This window comes from Cervus elaphus, chromosome 11 (genome assembly GCF_910594005.1).
Source record: "Cervus elaphus chromosome 11, mCerEla1.1, whole genome shotgun sequence".
Taxonomy (NCBI): Eukaryota; Metazoa; Chordata; class Mammalia; order Artiodactyla; family Cervidae; genus Cervus; species Cervus elaphus.
This window is the reverse complement of record NC_057825.1, coordinates 78,914,005-78,934,356: the sequence shown is the minus strand read 5'-3', so window position 1 is coordinate 78,934,356 and position 20,352 is coordinate 78,914,005. Positions and strand designations below refer to the sequence as shown.

The 20,352-nt window shown below is 39.3% G+C and overlaps 1 protein-coding gene across 2 annotated transcripts in view; it reads left to right on the top strand.

Moving 5' to 3' along the window:
* Positions 1-12,715: 12,715 nt before the first annotated feature.
* Positions 12,716-20,352, top strand: part of EML4 (EMAP like 4) — a 150,509-nt gene continuing 142,872 nt past the window's right edge. For both annotated transcript variants that reach the window (XM_043918158.1, XM_043918157.1), the window contains exon 1: positions 12,716-13,004. In XM_043918158.1, coding sequence (XP_043774093.1) covers positions 12,980-13,004 — 25 coding nt within the window. In that variant the 5' untranslated portion in view covers positions 12,716-12,979. The remainder of the gene's footprint in view (positions 13,005-20,352) is intronic.

The window sequence follows — 20,352 nt, the reverse complement described above, 5'->3', positions numbered from 1 at the left end:
GCTCTGTGTCAACCTAGAGGGGTGGGGTGGGGAGGGAGACGGGAGGGAGGTTCAAAAGGGAGGGGATATATGTATACCTATGGCTGATCCATGCTGAGGTTTGACAGAAAACAGCAAAATTCTGTAAAGCGGTTATCCTTCAATTAAAAAATAAATAAATTTTAAAAATTACTAGGAAAAGAAACTAAAGGAAATGACATGACCAAAAGCAAATTATTCATTTTATATTTCTTTTTCCAAAAATAATTTCAGACTGTCTAAAGGCAAATTAATACAGTAATATCCATACAACTTACTCCTCGGATGAACCTTTGATAGACACTCAGACTGCCTCCCTAAAGTGTGCAGACAAAAAAGGAAACTGCTTCTTAAATTCATTGGAAAAGTTTTATGTGCTTTACTTACATTCATGAAGAACCATAAACCAGGGGTGGGAAATCTCTCCAGGTCTTTAACATTATTATTATAATCCAAGTGTTTCATTGCACTAAAGAACCACTTAGGACTTCTTACGTTTCTAGTTACAGTTTATCTCTTAAATGCCTGTTCTTTACTCACAGACTTCTGACATTTGGAGAAAGACTGAAAATAAAATAAATCTTCTATCTTTTATTACTTAAATCAGAGGCCATTTTAACTTTATAAGATTTTAACTTTATAAGATTTCATTACAAGGTTTTGATCCTGTATTTGGTCATTTAGTTATTGGATTTAAAATTTGGCGTTTCAGTGGACCTCAGAGCAGTGAATTTCTAGAAATGTACAATCAAGATATCACCTAGTGGTTCACCTGAAAGTTTTTAGTTAATCAGACTTGGTTTTATCAGGTCATCCCACAGTAGTTTGCTGAGGTTTTACATATAGATGAGGAATATTTGATTTAACTCTGTAGGGGATATGAATTAGTAGAAGAATGGATTTTCTGAGGAAAATAAGAAACTAGTAAGGACAAGAAATTGTGATCTAGATAATAGCTGCTGTGTTAGCTTATAGTGGAAACTGAATAGTGGAGGAAGGAGGACAGCATGGAGAAAAAGCATCTGCTCAGTAACTAATGAGAGGCTAGGAAATCAGCGTCTACAGCCCAAGGAGGAAGTGGGAGAGAAGAATTGGTAACCCTGGCTGACAAGCATACTTGGGTACCCTGAATACTAAAAATTTGTGCCTTTATCATACTCCAGGTCAAGTTAATTTTCTGCTTCTGCTCTTCTCCATTCATTCATTAAGCAAATGTTTATTAAGCACTTGCCATATGCCAGGTGCTTGTCCAGGGACTGGGAATACAGTAGTGAACAAAATAAAGTCCTGCCAAAGTCCTTTCAACTCTAGCCTATATTTTCTTCTTAAGCTCTCACGCTAGCCTCTCAGTCTTCACCCTCTTTTCCCCCTCTGCAACCTGATTTCTTTTCCCACCATCATGATAAAACAGCTCTCTGAAGACCAGGGATGACCTAATCACTGTATCTAGTGCCCCTTTGTCTTTCCCCATCTTCCTCAGACTCCGCAGCATTTAAGAGCATCTGATTTCCATCAGTTTTTAAAACTCTTGGCTTCTCTGGGTTTTGTGACGTGACGCTAGCTTGACATGCCTTCTATGACTCTTATGCTCTTTCTCTGACTTGTTCTCTTGCCTCCTAAATTGTGGTGGTCTGTTCATTTCTAACACATTGCTCACGTCTATTTTCTCTTTCTCAAATCTTTCTCCTTGATCCTTCTCATGACTTAAGTCATTGGCTCTATTTAGAAGTATCCTAAATCTATATCCCCAGACCCAGCTCTCTCCTAAACTTAAATCTCACATTTTAGACTTTGTGCTGGAGGCTTCCATCTGGGCATCTGCTCGTGATGCCCAGCGCAATCTGTTTAAAACTGAAGGCAGCGTTTTTACCACCCAGGGTTCAAAACTGCAAACAACAGAAACCCACTCTGGCTAATTCAAGCAGAAGATGAATTCACTGGGAAGATATCAGGTGGCTCACTGGGTCGACAGGGAAGCCAGAGGACCAAGCATGGAAAATGGGCAGGAACCCAGGCAGTCTAGGGCACAGAGAGCACGGCCAAGTTCACTCCATAGGAGGAGTCTGTTGCGGACGCTGCCCTGGAGCCGGCTTTGTCCGCACACAATCAGCGCCGGCCTTCAGTGTCTCAGTCACCTTCCGGTGTGGTCCTTGATGGCTAGATTTTTGTATTATTCCCCCCAGATTCAAAGACTTGGGTTGGGGCTTCTGATTGGTCTAGGTCATGTGCTGGGTCCCAGCTGCCCAGGATGACAGCTGATTGCCTTCAGCTTCCCACAAAAGGAAAGGGATCTGACACAGGCCGACCAGAAAATGGCAACTAACCACTATCTTTCCCTCTCCTCACCTCATTTCCTTATGTCCCCTTTTGCATTTAATGCTGCCATCCTTCTCTCCATTACTGGGAGTTGAATCTGGATGATTTCTTTTACTCCTTTCTCTCCCTTAGCTTCTGAGGCAGTCAGTCATCGAGGTTTGCAAGGATTTATTTGTCGTTCATTCATTTGTTGTTTTCCTTCACAGTATTTTCTTCTTGGACCTTTCCGTAGCTACTCCTCTGAATTGCATTCTCCACTTCCAGGACCTCCTCCAATTTATCCACCCACAGGTTCATTTTTTTCTGTAGCAACACTTTGATCTTATCACTTGCATTGTAGATGTCTCAGCCTGGCATTCAAGAATCTCCACAATAGAATTCTAATGAGACTAAGAGGCAAACTGGTGCAGTGAGAAGGGCTTGGCCTTCAGGTACAGATTAATTTGAGTTCAAACTCTGATTTTCCCACTTTCTAGTTGTAAGACTCTTGAGGCTCACTTTCCTGATCTGAAAAATGGGAATAATAAAACCTATCTCCTAGGGTGTTTGTAAGTCAGCTCTTTGAAGGTTAGAATGGTGTTATGAGTTGTCTTTAGGTTACAACATCAACTCACAGATGCTTATAATGAACAATATTCAATTACAGACCTGTCTGTTTCCAAACTTTAAGTAAGATTGTCATCAGTGTGGTTTTGACAAAAGCAGTTTAGGATCAGTATGCTACATGTTTTGAGAGCTAAATGGAAATCTAACCACCATTTATAGCATTGTTCCTAATTTCAAACAGCTGACTTGCAAATGACCTTTTGGAAATATTTTATTTGCAAGTAGAGAACTTCCTGTGTTATTAATTTTGGGAGTTGAATTTCCCTGATTGGCTGCTTTCCACTATAACATTGCTATTTTAAAGTATTTCCCTGCAGAATTTCAATTTTGTGAGAGGCTGCTATGAATTCCTTATGGGGAAAAAACATATAGTTATGGTGGACAGATGAAAATTATTAGCTATTATTTCTCAGGCTCACCCAGCATTCTGTAAACGTGGTGAACTTCTAGCACATAGAAAGAAACCTCTAAAGTTTCACAGTCTCAACAAGCCCTGTTTCATGGCATAAGTTCTGGGTCGGCCCTGGGAAAACCCAGCTCTGCAGCCCAGACTGGAGCTTCTGTGGGCTTGACATGAATGGCACCATCAGAGCTACCCTAATTAACCTCAGTCGGCATTCATTCACTCACTCATGCATCCACACAGCAAATCCCCCTCAGTCAGGCATGTTTGGTGAACCTCACAGTATAGGTTTCAGTCTCATCAGCTCCTGCCAAGAATTTACAGCACTGCTGATTGCTTGATTTTTTTCCCCTGAGGTCAGTAAGACTTTAGGTGAAAGATGGTAATCATGCCAAGATTGGTAAAAGTTGTTTAATTAGCATGATATTTTAAACTAGTCTCTACACATATAGTTTGTGGGTGGGTATGTGAATTAATATGCACTGCAATGTATTTTTTTGTCTCTCTAATGGTTTTTAAGGTGAACACATGTTAACAATATTATTAAAATAATACTTATGATTATTAAATATTATTTTTGATTAATAGTATGATATGATATACTTAAAAGTGAAATCTCCTATATTTATCTCCACATATTTCTTCATCCACTCAATTTCACTTCCCAAAGGCAACTACTTTTTAACACATTGGGGGTACATGCTCCCACACTTCTTTTTCTTTGGGAAAAATTTTATTTATTTTTAAATCTATTTATTTAAATTGGAGGCTAATTAACATCTGTGTCTCTTTTGCTGTCTCACATATAGGGTTATCATTACCATCTTTCTAAATTCCATATATATGCATTAGTATACTGTATTGCTGTTTTTCTTTCTGACTTACTTCACTTTGTATAATAGGCTCCAGTTTCATCCACCTCATTAGAACTGATTCAAATGTATTCTTTTTAATGGCTGAGTAATATTCCATTGTGTATATCTACCACAGCTTTCTTATCCATTCGTCTGCTGATGGACATCCAGGATGCTTCCATGTCCTGGCTATTATAAACAGTGCTGTGATGAACATTGGGGTACACCTGTCTCTTTCAATTCTGGTTTCCTCAGTGTGTATGCCCAGGAGTGGGATTGCTGGGTCATATGGCAGTTCTATTTCCAGTTTTTTAAGGAATCTCCACACTGTTCTCCATAGTGGCTGTATTAGTTTGCATTCCCACTAACAGTGTAAGAGGGTTCCCTTTTCTCCACACCCTCTCCAGCATTTATTGTTTATAGATTTTTGGACAGCAGCCATCCTGACCAGCGTGAGATGGTACCTCATTGTGGTTTTGATTTGCATTTCTCTGATAATGAGTGATGTTGAGCATCTTTTCATGTGTTTGTTAGCCATCTGTATGTCTTCTTTGGAGAAATGTCTGTTTAGTTCTTTGGCCCATTTTTTGATTGGGTCATTTATTTTTCTGGAATTGAGCTGCAGGAGGTGCTTGTATATTTTTGAGATTAATTCTTTGTCAGTTGCTTCATTTGCTATTATTTTCTCCCATTTTGAAGGCTTTCTTTTCACCTTGCTTGTAGTTTCGTTAGTTGTGCAAAAGCTTTTAAGTTTAATTAGGTCCCATTTGTTTATTTTTGCTTTTATTTCCATTACTCTGGGAGGTGGGTCATAGAGGATCCTGCTGTGATTTATGTTGGAGAGTGTTTTGCCTATGTTTTCCTCTAGGAGTTTTATAGTTTCTGGTCTTACATTTAGATCTTTAATCCATTTTGAGTTTATTTTTGTGTATGGTGTTAGAAAGTGTTCTAGTTTCATTCTTTTACAAGCGGTTGACCAGTTTTCCCAGCACCACTGGTTAAAGAGGTTGTCTTTTCTCCATTGTATATTCTTGCCTCCTTTGTCAAAGATAAGGTGTCCATAGGTGCGTGGATTTATCTCTGGGTTTTCTATTTTGTTCTTTTGGAATAATTTTAAAGTTATCCCTAGGCATTCTTTATAGTTAGAAGCTAGAACAACATTGCCATTTAGCCTCTGACAGATCTTGGAACTCTCCCATACACTGCTTATGTTAAACATATTATAGAAACAAAGAATTAAAAGAACTCTTTTTCCCTCCACTCAAATATTGTTAATTTCTGATTCTGAAAGCCAAAGAAAAAAGCCATGTGTTTTTTGGTACTTATGCTTATGTGGACTATAGATTCATATAATCTACACAATTCCATGACCATAGCATTTAGTTTATAAAAAAACATTCAGACAATGAAATAAAAGGAGAGAAAAGCCCAACATACTTAAAAAGCAAACAAACAAACTTAATTGCTCTTGAGGTCACTTTAAAAATGTCTGAGGGAGAGACTGTCAAGAAACCAAAGTTTCTAGTTACCTTTCAAGGCCATCTAGCTAATGAGAGCATAACAAAGAAACCATTATAGGAATGTTTTATTTTTCTTCAAATCTTAGGTCAGGGCATTGACAATAAGTGTTGTGTGGCTTCACAAGTATTCAGAAACCCCTCCCACAGTAAGCTCATTTTGACCGAGAAGGGAAGGTAATAAAACACAGAGTCAAGGTTCTGTGTGTGAAGAAAATGTGTTTAATTCTTATTATTTGATAACTGTATTTAGCCTTTTGCCATAATTGAACTCCTGAAAAATGCTGCATATTTTTACTTCTGCTATTGAATTAAATGACACTTAAAGGGTTCAAAATGAGCGGTCAGGGGAGCTCTGTATTGAAAATAATCAAAAGGTAAATCTTTTGTTAGAGTTGTTTTTACCCACTTGTGTCCGACTCTTTTTTGACCCCATGGACTGTAGACCGCCAGACTCCTCTGTCCACAGGATTTCCCAGGCAGGAATACTGGAGTGGGTTGCTATATCCTTCTACAAGGGATCTTCCCAACCCAGGGATCAAACCCTAGTCTCTTGCATTGGCAAGCAGATTCTTTAACACCGAGCTACCTGGGAAACCCTCTGTTAGAGTTCGGGGTCCAAATAACCACCCAATAATTGGTAACTGTTTAGTCTATTTGAATTTTTATGTGTGTTTGATGATAGTGTACAGCTATATTTTCATTTTGAGGGATTTATGTTAAATCTTCTGTTTTATTATGGTAGTTTTAGACTGTTTGCAAGATCTAATTTGATAAATATAAAACAGACAAATTAATACTGGCTGCTTTAAAACAATTAGGCAGTGGTTGTTGAAATAATGTTTTCAGATTGACTAGTTTTCAGAGTTCTATGTTTGTTTAATGTTCAGTAAATATTTATTGAACAGCTAGTCTGTAATAGGCACTCAATATATAATAGTGAGTAAAAGCAGACACAGTGCAAGCCCACTTTTAATAATAGCAGCAGCTAATACTTACCAAGTTCTTGCAACATATGGGGCCCTGTTCTAAGGGTTCTTAATGTATTATTTCATTGCATCCCCTCAACAACTCTAGGAGTAGAAACAGTATTATCCTCACTTTACAGACGAAAAACCTGGGGGACAGAGAGGTTAAGTAATTTGTCCAGTGTTACATAGCTAGTAAGTGGTGGGGCTGGGATTTCAATCTAGGCAGTGTGACCCCAGGGTCTGCACTCTTAAGCACTGGGATACATTCTCTCCTATTTTCTAAAAGCCTTTCTTGTAGTATACAACCTAATGGGTAAGATACTAATTGAATAATCATTTAAGGAAATGAAAACTTCTAACTCTGATAGTGACATGAAAAGGAATATGGGAGAAACTATTTGGGTCATTGTTACCCATTGTTACCTTCTGGTTACGTGAACAATATTCCTAGTCTTCCTTAGAGTTAACTGTGGTCATGCAACTAATCCCAGACTATGGAGTGTGGATGAACGTGAGGTTCATACTTCCATGTCTGGACCGTAAATTTCCCTGATTGACTCTCCGTATTCTTCCACCACTACCCCTATTTGGTGGCTGAAAAGAGTGGACTTGACACAGAAGAAACCTGCACCCTTGAATGGCTTCGTGGAGCAGAGTCCCTGATGATCTGTACTGGATAGTGATGAGTAAAAAAAAAATATTCTTTTAAGCCAACTGAAATTTTGGAATTGTTTTTAATAGCAGTCAGCCTATCTTGACTAATACAGAAGATGAAACCTTGAAGTTGCATGCTGCTATAAGGAAAAAAACCCTAAAATATGTGATTTTTATCTGGGATAAATATGTGATTTTAGCTGGGTAGGGATGGTGTGGAAACAGATTATCAAAGGGCAGAATACTTGAGAGTTTGTTATGTCATCACTAAAGATTTGCTACAACTGTTGCTTGTGACAACTTAAAAGGTAGCACATTACTTGCCTAGTAAGCCTACATAGCTCTACCAGAAGTTTTTGGAAAGAGAGTTGGTAGTGTGTGTTGGCTACTATTTGCTAACTTCAGTGAAGCATTAGAACAAAGAGAAAAGCTCAAACAAGAACTGGCCATTTTTTAAGCAGGAGTAAAAGAGTTAGAAGCAGCCCAGAAATTTGGGGGATGAAAAATTAGAAAGCTGACTACTTCTTGACACTGAAATAAGAAACGAAATATTAAAAGCCTGTGAGTAACAAAGTCCCAGTTAGACCCAGACTCAAAGATCTGATTAAGAGTGTGGCCTTCCCATCCAAGTCTAATGGCCTGAAGATAGCCCCCGTTAAATTGAGAGAGAGGAACCAAGGAAAGAAAACAAAAACAGAAATCATGCTTGAAAATTATGTATAGGAAAGAACTTTGGGTGTGGTTACTAGCACACGTTGCTGACTGGAAGCAAACAGATCAAAAGCCTACCAAGTTTTTGAGGGAATCATGTTCTCAAAGAAATCCTTTGATTATTTGAGTTGAAAGTAACCTTTGAATTTCATACTAGCACCAGTAGGAAGTGAGCTGAGAAGACTCTAAGGAAGGTGTATTCCCCAACACCCTTTTTCTGTAGAGTAGCAAAGCCAGGGACCATGGAGTAGATAAGGGAATTCCTTGCAAAGACGAGTAACATTTAAACAAAGAACTTTTCTTACCCTTCATAGTAACTATCCCAGCAGAATTCTGGAATTTCTGTGGATAAGTGAACTATAAGTGACTACTGTATTTCTCCTCCTATTTGTTCTTTTTCTGAATAAGCATTTATTTCATTTTTCTGTCCATTTTGTTTGCTTTTAATAAACTTCTGGTTGACTTTACTAATTAGGATAAGCATGAATTTCTTTTGTAAAAATGTAAGTAACTAAAACAGAGGCAGAGGAATTCCCTGCTGGTTCAGTGGTTAGGGCTCTGTACTCTCACTGCCAAGGGTTCGGGTTCAGTCCCTCCCTGGTAGGGGAACAACAACAAAAACAGAACAAAAAGCAGAGACAGATTTATCAAGAAATTAATGAAACTTAAGTTCTAAGGGTCTCTGCCAAGGCTCCAGAAAGTGTCTTTCCACTGCACCCTCCCCTTCATCACATTTCCCTTCATGTCAGTTTGTGTTGGAGTGACCCTGGATATTCTGGATATCTGGCTAAGGGAAAGCTGAATTTTCGGGCTTAATGAAACATACTTACATGGGTTACAGTCCCATTTAATTCAGTTATTGCTGGCTTTCCTTGTTTAGCAACAGATTCCAGGATGGAATCTATGGCCCTTTGCACTGATTCACTTGGCATCCTGTCATGGAGGTTACAGGGCTAGAGGTCATAATGTGGTATTAACACATGGTTGGCACTGGAAGTATGTGGGTAGTGTGGGAGAAACAAGGTTTGAAACATAAAGAGCCAGAAGTTAGTCCAGGGGAAATTCTTCTAATCATCAGACATGTACAAATTGTAAGTGGAGAATCTGCTTCTCATTGATGTCAAACCAAAATGGAAGTTCTTTTCTGTTAGAAATATACTAAATAACACAGTGTTTTATTTTTTAATTCATCATACATTTTCTTTCTTTTCTTGTTTTCTTAAAGGGTAATCACATGAAAAGGGATCAATCAGAATTCCTGCAGCAGTATTACAGCCTGTTCCGTATGTGTGAGATGGTTTTTTATGCATCCCAGCTGTCCATAATAAAGACTGATTAATGAACAATGATGCCAGAGGAAAAACTACATTTCTTTTGTCCTCTCTATTAAAAAGTTATTTAAAAATCACAATCATATTCATAACACTGATCTTACAGGCTTACTGTGACAATGAAATGAGGACAGGCATACAAATACAAAGTACTTGGGTACAAAACCTATATAGCAGGTTCCCATATAGCAGGATCATGTAACAGGCTCATATGATCCCAGTAAATAACACCTATTAAGAAAAAAAAATCACTGTCATATGAAGAGGTAATCAAAGAATATACAACCAAGAAATTTAGTAAACATGTATTGGAGGTATGCTGGATATTTAATTATATGTCATATTTCTCAATTTTATAATGTTTATGGTATTTGCAGTCTTCTTAAAATGTATAATCTATTGTGATTACTTTTCTTAGTCTAAATAAATACTCGATTTAACCTAATTTTGTATCTTTATGGTTTGTATTAGCTTTTTTTTTTTTTTTTTGGCTGCATCACATGGCATGAGGGATCTTAGTTCCCTGATCAGGAACTGTACTTGCATCCCTTGCATTGGAAGTGCAGAGTCTTAACCACTGGACCACCAGGGAAGTCCCTATCTTAGTTTTTCTTAAAGGGGCCTCATAAATAGAAAATGCATCAGGCCCCCATAAGACATGGATCCTTCTCTGAATTAAAAATATATATTTACTTGCTGTATGTCAATTATATCTCAATAAAACTGGGAGAAAAAATGATTATTATTATTTTTTGAATTTAGCAGTTTCTTAAAAAAATGGAATGTATAGCTACCATTCAACCAAATAATCCAATTCCTGGGTATTTATCCCAGAGAAATGAAAAGTATGTTCACAAAAAAATATGTATACATGAACATTAATAGCAACTCTCTCTATATAACAGCCTCAAATTGGAAGCATCCCAACTGCCTTCAACAGATGAATGGTCAAACAGTGATAATCCCAACCATGGAATTCTCAGCAATAAAAACAGCAAACTCTTAATACTCACAACGACCTGGATAAATCTCCAGAGAATTATGCTGAGTGAGAAAAGCCAATCCTAAATCATTACATATTACATGATTCCATTGAAATGCCCTATTTATAGAAATGGATTACAGATTAGTGGTTGCCAGGAGTGAGGAAGCAGATGATATCAGGAGGAAAATGGGTGTTTTTATAAAAGGCAATTTGGATCCTCATGCTCATGGAAATTATACAAATGTTTTGTATCTCCACTGTATCAGTATCAATATCTTGGTTGTGATATTGTACTATAGTTTTGTAAGATATCACTATTGCAAGGAACCTGGGTAAAGGCTATTCTAACAAGTACATGTGAATCTACAGTTATTTAAAAATAAAAAGTTTTTTTTAATGTGTATATATACCAGTATACAAGTTCTTATTCTTTTAATGGACTTAAAGCAGAAAGTTTTGCATACAGGCACAGAAGAGCAGCTGTCAGAAGTAAGCATGTCTCAAATATTAAGCAATTAAGACTTCACAGAATCATACAGATATGAAAATGCCCATAGCAAAGGAAACACTGGGTAAATAATTTCTAAGAAAGAGGAAACCTCAGACACCATTTTGTCTGTAACCTGAATTTATCTTGGCTGCTTTATGGCCCTTTTCCCCATAGCATGGTATTCAGAAGACACACAGGTCTGATATCCAAAAAAGAAATTTAAAGTAATTTAAACTTTCAGGGAAGATTTATAAAGAGACATCAAAGGTGAAAAGTACTACAAGACTTTGACAAAATGTTTAAACAGTCCTTTCAACCATCCAGTTCCTCCAAGTTTCTCTCATTATGACAGTTGCTATTTCATTTTCCTCATCTTATTTCTTATCTTCCTCTCTCCTGCAACTGACTAAAAGGACTGGTTGTTGTTTAGTCCTTAAGTCATGTCTGACTCTTGCCACCCTGTGGACTGTAGCCCATCAGGCTCTGCTGTCCATGGTGTTTCCCAGGCAAGAATACTAGAGTGGGTTGCCATTTCCTTCTGCAGGGGATCTTCCAGATCCAGGGATGGAACCAGAGTCTCCTACATTGGCAGGCAGATTCTTTACCTCTGAGGCATCACGAACATCTGTATTATCACTCTTAATCTCTTCTAAGCCAGCTCTTTATTATTATATCAATTTAGTTCCTGGGTACCTTATATTTCTCCTCTGTAACTAGTCCCCTGATCCATACAACATAGTCCCAAGAGGGACTTGGGAAACCACTGGAAGGTCTTTAGAAGGATGGAGAATACAGGTGTGTGGGAGTGAGGATGAAAAAGAAGGTTTAGATGTTTTGGTTACCTGTCCAGTCTTCCATTTACAATTGAATAAAATGAGGCCCAAGCGAGTTTAGTGACTTTATAACTCACCTCTCGAGTCACATGGAATTGGGCCTGGAACTCAGGATTACTTCAACTCTTTGTTATAGTTCCCTAGTAGTCAATCCTATGATTTGTCCTGTCAGGGGTGGCTTTGCATCCCTGGTGGAAAACAACAGGAGGGGGGAATTAGTGCTAGTTCTGCCTTTACCAGGCTTCATGACCTTGCGCTGCTGCTGCTGCTAAGTCGCTTCAGTCGGGTCCGACTCTGTGCGACCCCATAGACGGCAGCCCGCCAGGCTCCTCTGTCCCTGGGATTCTCCAGGCAAGAACACTGGAGTGGGTTGTCATTTCCTTCTCCTGACCTTGAGCAGGTTACGTCTTTTCTAAGGCTCAGTGTCCTCCCTAAAGCGGAGGCAAGATGAAGGCTTGGGCCCTGTCCAGTACTATCATTCCTTGCTTCTGGAACATCCTGGGCCCTGCCCTGCTGTGGGCCTTGGGCTGTGGAGTGATGGTCTTGAGCTAGTCAAGAAGATGTACCCTCATCTCTGTCCCTCAGCCTACTGGGGCAAAGGAAGAACCCGCGGAGACTGGATCCTCCCCCCACTTGGTTGCCTCTTTAGTGTGCTAACACACTTGGAGTGGCCATCTCCTGTCAGAGGAGCTCCAGACTTGAGCTCCGAAGGGTCTCTCCGGACCTCCTAGGCGCTGCGAAGCAAGGAATCTTTAGAAGTTCAGGAGTATCCCAGGCTGGAGGTCTCCCCTTATCCCCACTTACTCGGAACCAGTTTCAAGTCCCAAGTCCTAGGCTCTTAGGAAGCCCACCGCGCAAGCGCAGTCACCCGTCCCCCGCGAGGGGGGCGGAATCCGAGGCTAAGGCAAGGTGAGAGGGAAGGGTCCGCGAGACCCCGCCTCCGGGTCGTCACGTGGGAGGCGGGGTCGGAAGCGTGACGGCGTGCGCGGGGGCGGAGCCACCGCTGCGCGCGGGCGCGGGGGCGGGGCGCGGCGCGGCGCTCACCGCTGCTGTCTGGGAGGGAGGCAGGGCAGGCGGCGGAGCGGCGCGGCTCTCAACCTGACGGGGAAGTGGTCCCGGCGGCCGCGGCTGACTGCCCCGGGGCGCACGGGCCGACGGACTACGGAGGCGGGAGCCGAGCCGCGCGTCCGAGAGAGCGAGCGGGTCAGGCTCAGCGTCGGCCACCCTAGTCGGTCCGCTGAATGAAGTGCCCGCCCCGCTGAGCCCGGAGCCCGGCGCTTTCCCCGCAAGATGGACGGTTTCGCCGGCAGCCTCGGTGAGTGCGGCTGGGAATCCTTCCTCTCCTGCGCAGGGTGGGAACCTTGTTCCCTGCACACGCAGCCCGGGCCTGCTCTCCACCCTGCCCCTCGGGATGGCAGCAGTTCCACTGCACATGTTCCCCTCGAGCCCGCCGCCCCTCTCCGGGCTCCGGTGAACTCAGAACCCCTCCCCCATGCCAGCCCTCCTCAGCAAGACCCTCCTTTCCTCCCAGCGTCCCCGTCAGTGCGGGGCGCTTCTTCCCCGAAATGGGAACCCTTTTCTTTCATAGAGGCCGCCCTAAAGCTGGTGCGGCACCCCCCCCCCCCCCCCCCGCGTACAGTCAACGGCTCCCCCCACCTTCAAGGTTAGGACACCTCTTTCTCAAACCTGAATCTCTTCTGGGTACAACACTCCCCCCCCCCCCCCCCCGGTCTCACAAACCGAGGTCTCTTTAAGGGTGGGGACATCCCTTACCCATGCACAGGCTCCCTTTTAGGGAAGGGACCCCCATTCTCTCCCTCCCTCTTCAAGCCTTCACTTTAAATTTGGAATCGTCTTTTAAGTATCTCTTCGAGTAACTGACAACTTCCCCTCACTCCCTCCACTTGTGGTGGAGAGATCCAGTAGCACTGAAGCATCATTTTCCTAATACAGGAAAGGAAGAGGTGCATCTGTGTTAGGGGACCCTCTTTAAGAGAGGAGTGAAAGCAGAAGTCTGCCTGCTGGTTCTGCAAGCATGCTGGGGAGAAGTAATCCTGCCCCATGAATCCATAGGAAAGGGGGCCTCTGTCAGGGAAAGAAAGGATTCTCCATTTTTGGAATATGTTGTCTTTGTGGAATGGAGAAAGGGAAATAGGCTAAAGTATTGTTTCAGTGTTCCCTTTCACAGTGTTTCCCGAATAAAGGTAGTAAATTTTGTGACTGGTTACGAGAATCAGAACTCGTGGCTGGTACTCAGAGCCATATAATCTGTGTCTGGAATTACTATTCTTTGAGGCTATTGGAATCTGGTTACTGTAAAGATTGAGCTCAACTGTTACGATGGTGAGAGAAACAGTTTCTGCTTTGGCTGATACTGCAGTTATGTGATACCTGCTGTTGGATTGGTATATTGAGTATTTGATGCCTTTCCTTGCATTTCTTGATAATAAATTCCTAGTTGGTTAATGTTCATGGATCAGTACATGATCTGGCCATAGGCCATAGTTTATTGAGACGTGTTGAGATCAACTTTTTTTTTTAATATAAAGTAAAAAAGTATATTTAAGAGCAGTGGACCCACTACAGGTATTAAATAGTAAAACCCGTAATTTTGGCTATGACTTTATTTGGGAAGAACACATACACTTTCTTTGGGAAACACACACTAGAGAGTGGAAATCCTAAAATAGGAGGCAACTGAGTGTTACTCTTTCCTCCCCAAAGGCACCTGTTGTCCATTATCTAACCTTTGATGTCTTATAATTCCTTTCATAGTGAAGTTGTTTCATTCTTGGGCTCGTTTTAAAGAGGTATCAGCTTTTCACTGCCTTTTTTTTTAAGCCATATGCCTGTGTCTGGATTTATTCCCTAATCATATTGGACTGAAAGACTTGTCCTTTATGTTCACGAAGAGGTGATCATATACTTGGGCAAAAAACTTGAGTGTCGGGGGATGTTGTGGGGCTGAGGTATCTGCACTGTTCGCTCCTCAGCCTGTAGGAATGGTGGGATCACTGCTCAAATTAGAATCAGCTTTTACTTCTGGCTGTTGGTTTGTGGACTTCGAAGGCTTGCCAAAACTTCATCTTCTGTAAGTGTTTTGTGGGAGTCGTTCTCACTAATTGGGTGCACTTAAACGTTTATTTTGAAAGTGGATATGCATTTTTAAACAACTGTCCCTTCTTATCCTGTTCATAAGGTAACTGATAGTAGAGACTGAAAGAGAAATTTTAGTTGGGGCTCCCACTTCATAAAGAATGTTATAACTGACTGTGATGTTGAATTTTTGTATTTATTTAGTAGTTTTTTTATTCATTTGGTACCACCCTTGGGTGACACCTTGAGACTTTCCCCTTCTTTAAGTATGATATTGATCAGGAGCAGAAGAGATGCTTATATTTAAAGAGAGGAACCTATATCAGCTGGGAGGGAAAGAAATGGTTCCTGGCAGTATTTTTGGAGCTGCTCCTGATGAAGATACTTCTCAGCAGGAAATTTGTGCTTTCTCTTTCTGTCCCCCTTTGAAAGAGTAAAACTAGGCCCCATCTTAATTGAAACCTTAAAGGATTGTGAGTGGAGAAGGGTAAAGCTGGTATATTTTACTGGTAGTCTTTAAACATAGTTTTGCCCAACTCTTGCCAGATTGCTTGTTTCTATTCCCTTCAGTTCGTTAGTCTAGCACTTAAGAGTTACGTTGATCTTTGTTTTACCTTCAAGAGAGCCATGAATGTAAAGGCAAGCTCTTGTATTCTAGTAGATGTTTAAAAACTTTTTTTAACCAAACAAGAATTCAAAACATGTGAAGTTCTTCTGGGGTCATGAGTATTAAAGTATTTATCCTCAAGGAAGTGTATGTGTTTCATTTTATATACTGTATGGGTTCTTGAAAATAAAGAAAACTACATTTTTATAAGCAGAAAAGCTGAGTGCTTTGTAAACAGTGATTCTAGAGAAGCTGATTATTTAAGGGAATACTATGATGCATCATTTTGTTAAGTGAAAAACTTTAAAGATTCAGACTGTACCATTGATTGTTGAGTGTTTAGATAAGGAAAACACTTATGTGTATTTTATGAGATATCTAATGGCAATTAAAACTGTAATGATTTTGAAATCATTGAGAGGAATGTGAGGTGCTGGTCTGTGTTATACGTGCCATATTGAAATTGTGTACCTGTTGTATTTCTTTTGTTTTGTCTATATGTTAAAAACAACGAAAGGATGCTTTTATTCTCTGCAGCTGATGAATTTCCGGCAGTTGGACTGGCAGGTGTTTGTACTTTTTCCTTTAGGCATAGTATCTTTTGGTTTACAAATTATTGTAATACAAAAAAGCAGCTCTTTAGAAGCAAGTTTTTTTTTTTAATTAGTGAGCGGGAAATACTAATTAATTGTCTTAGTGTCCTGCCTCCACATCAGTATATATGAATATACACACACACCTGTACAAAACATGTATATAGTAAACATTTTAAATTTCAGGTTTATGTGCAGAAGTGGAAAATTGTTGACAGAGCTTTTCGTGTTGATTTTCATAAGGCATAGGTTTGGTGCGTTTCATGCCTAGTTTTTTTAGCATCTCTTTTTCATAATAAAGGTTTTAATTTTAAAACTTGTCTTGGAAACAGCCTCAAGTTTAGTCAGTGTTTATGCTTTAAAGAAAGCATATTGTTCACCATGTCAGTTTTAACTTTTTTTGCTCCAAAGATTAAAAACAAAACTCCAAAACTTCTTTTTAAAGAAAAATTGTAATGAATTAAATTATATGGGTTAGTATAAGACATGTAACATTCTTCAGTGCAGTAATAATATGCTTCAGTTTATCAGGTACCTGAAGAAAACAATTTTTTAACATAATATTAGAACTTATCATTTCTCATCTCATATATACTCTTGCTTTCTTAAAGGAACAGTGTAGTATAAGATTTTTACATATTAAGTATTCTTTATTCATATAAAAATATTTCTTATGTAGTAGCATTACTTGTGGAATTTTTTCTTAGCTTTTAATTTATTGGCTGTCTCTTGAAGGCCTCGGGACAGGCTTACATTATAATATGACATGAGTAGTAACTCTTAAATGGTTACTTCAGCATCTATAACATGAGTTAGAGTATTTCTTAACATGTACCCATTTTGTGACATGCTTCTTGCCCTTCAGGAGCTTGCTATCTGGTTTTAAATAGGTATCTAGAGGTGTTTAATCCTAAGTAAGGACCAAAAGTGGGAGTTGAAGGGGAAGGCACCATTTAGAATGCAGTGCTGTGTATCAGGCATGTAACTTCTAAGAGATGACATTTGGAGATTACTGAAATTATCCTCAATAGAGCGTGGCTTTTTAAAACCGTGAAATAACTTATTTAGAAGTCCAAATATTAGGGAATGATAACTACTAGCTCTTTTTTTGCTTTGTATTTAAGCTTGAATAGCATGTAGGACAAGTACTGTGTTAATTTTATATATATGATACTTATATATATATAGCATGTACAACTTCAGTGTTTGTTTATAAGAAATAGTGCAGTAACATTTTGATTTAAAAATAGATGGATTCTAAAACTTTTTAAAAGTTTAAGGAGATAATCTACTTCCCAAATCTGTAGTATATGTTTACGTCTGTGTGTGATATCTTGGCCTGTAGTTATAGCTGTCATAGACTATTATAATGCCTTAGCTTTGCATATTGCTTTATAGTTTACAAAACTTTATCTCATTTAATCTGCACACTAACCTTGAGAGAGAAGAAATTATTTCCCCATTTTTAGATGAGGAAACTAAAGTTCAAGGAGTTTGCAATTTTTTGAAAAGACTTCAAATCCAGATTTTTCTTTTCCCTTCTTTTTCTAGGGTGGGGGTGTGGAGCCTGATTTGTAAGGTTTGTATCCAGTGAGAACACAATACAAAAGAAGGAAAAAAAATTTTTTTTTATTCCTAGTTTATTTGTATTCAGCTGACGTTAACATGTTGCTATACACGTTTTTAGTCTTTTCTTGTGCTTTTTATACACAGTTAAAATTATACTATAGATATAATTTTGCATTCTGGTTTTCTCATTAGATCCTAACCATTTTTTTCACTTGAACTCAGATTTTTCTGATGGGACCCAGTGTTCTTTTCCTCATCCTATTACTGACTCTTCATAACCTACTTGCATGTCAACTCTAATGTACTTGAATCTGAACTGTTCTTCCTCTAAATCAACTTCATAATTTTTCACTATAAGTATCACCCAGCCTTAAAATCTTAGAACCATGTTTGACTCTTGGCCTTTTTTGCCTACCACATTAAAATCTCTTCTAAGACTTACTTACCAGTTCTTGTCACCTTTTCACATTCCTTACTTTGCTTTTCTGACACCACAGTTGAAGGCCTTATTTTTCTGTGTTTGCATTATTGCACAGCCTCAAGAATCTCTACTTGTCTATAATTTGTTTTGTAAGGCGTGGGGGGGACCTTTTCTAGGTTGCTTCATTGCCTTAATGACTAAATTCAAGCACCTTAGCCTTGGTGTCAAGATCCTCCATTATCTCTTTCTACTGTCTTAATGTGATCTGGCCTTAAATGACCTATTTCTTTTTTCCCATATTTGATTGGCAATTTTTCATCCCTGTGACTGTTCTGTCTTGAAGTACCCTTCAAGGCCCAACTCAGATATTGTTTCCTTTCTGAGCACTCTTCTTTGTTTGTTTTCTTTCATTCCCAACTCACAGTATCCACCCTCGAACTTTTAACACAGGAACGTTTTTAGGGCACTTAACCACAGAATATTTCTTCTCGAAAGGTAGAAGTAATTATTACAAGTCCTAAAATTACTGTAAGTCTTATTTCTACAGCCAGATTATGAACCCAGTGAAAGGCTGACACTCATGTGTTTTTGAAATCTCATAGCAGAGCAGGGGTGGTTTCATGATCCTGTGAAATTGGAGGGAAATTACTAGGGAACCAGTATATAACTGGCAACGTACAACCTTTGCTCTTACCATTATTTCTTAAAAAAGATAACTTGAAGGCCAAAAAATTACCATACACAATGTCAGAGTAGAATCCTTAAAAAAATTAAATAGCTCTTTATGTTCTTGTTTTTTTCTGTTCTTATTTCACCTGAAATACATGAAAACTTTCTCCCAACTTTGTTGAAAATTTAATAAAGAACCGTATCCCAGGTTTTCGGGTAGTGTTTTTCAAGTGGAGGTTTTGTGAATCACTTATTAAGGATTTAGAAGTCAGTTTATTGAGGGTCAAGATGAATATTTTAAAAAATGAGGAAGAGAAGGAAAGGAAAAAAAGATTATAAGATATTAGTGCTTTGCATAATATTGCTTCAAGAAATTTTCAATTTCATATAAATATGTTTGCCTTAGATTGCAGAATAAAATTTATTTTACTGGGGGTCGCAATTCAGATGAAAGATACATTTTTAGTGGCTGTTACTCCCTATCTTTGATCTGCAGTCAAATGCTCTACCCCTGAGCTATCCCCCCACAGTCTTACTCCCTATCTTTGAAAGACTAGGCGGGACGGCTGACATATATGAAAATGTGGATGAACAATCAGAAGTAGTAGTTATAATGAATTGTGCTGTTTTTGAAAAGTTTTTCAGTTCAGTTGCTTAGTCGTGTCCAACTCTTGACTCTAAATATAATGATTATACCATAGTTATTATCAGTAGCAGCAGAAGTATATCTGTAGTTCTAGAATCAGTTCAGGCAAACTCCATATGTAGAAATGTGGTTTTATAAAACTGATAAGCTAGGGTATTATACTTACTTTGCAGAAGGATTAACCATATTGTTTTTTTTTTTTTTTTCCAGCTTTCTTGATGGATTTGTTTGTGTCTTGACTGTCTCTCCACTTCATTAGGTTTTCAGAATCTATCCAGTCTTTAAGGCACGGCTCAGGTACACTTGTCTTTTTCTGGAAGCTGTACCTGATTGTTCTAGTCTTGCACTCAAACCATTGCCCTGTAGAGCTGCTAAGGTCAAGGAGACCAAGTGCGTATACCTTAGGGATCTAGGAGTATAGCCAGATTTTGTCTACTTAAACATTCATATGTTTATTTTTCAGCCATTTTAATAAAGATTAGTTGAGACAGGAATCATTGATACATGCTAAATCTATGGGATATTTTTGATGAGAAGCAGAATGTTTCAGTTCAATTCAGTCACTCAGTCATGTCCAACTCTTTGTGACCCCACGAACTGCAGCACGCCAGGCTTCCCTGTCCATCACCGACTCCCAGAGCTTACCCAAACTCATGTCCATAGAGTTGGTGATGCCGTCCAACCATCTAATCCTCTGTTGTCCCCTTCTCCCACCTTCAATCTTTCCCAGCATCACAGTCTTTTCCAGTGACTTAGTCCTTCGCATCATGTGGCCAAAGTATTGAAGTTTCAGCTTCAGCATCAGCCCTTCCAGTGAATATTCAGGACTGATTTCCTTTAGGATGGACTGGTTGGATCTCCTTGCAGTCCAAGGGACTCAAGAGTCTTTTCCAACTCCACAGTTCAAAAGCATCAATTCTTCAGTGCTCAACTTTCTTTAATAGTCCAACTCTCACATCCATACATGACTACTGGAAAAACCATAGTTTTGACTAGACAGACCTTTGTTGGCAGAGTAGTCTCTGCTTTTTAATATGCCGTCTAGGCTGGTCATAGCTTTTC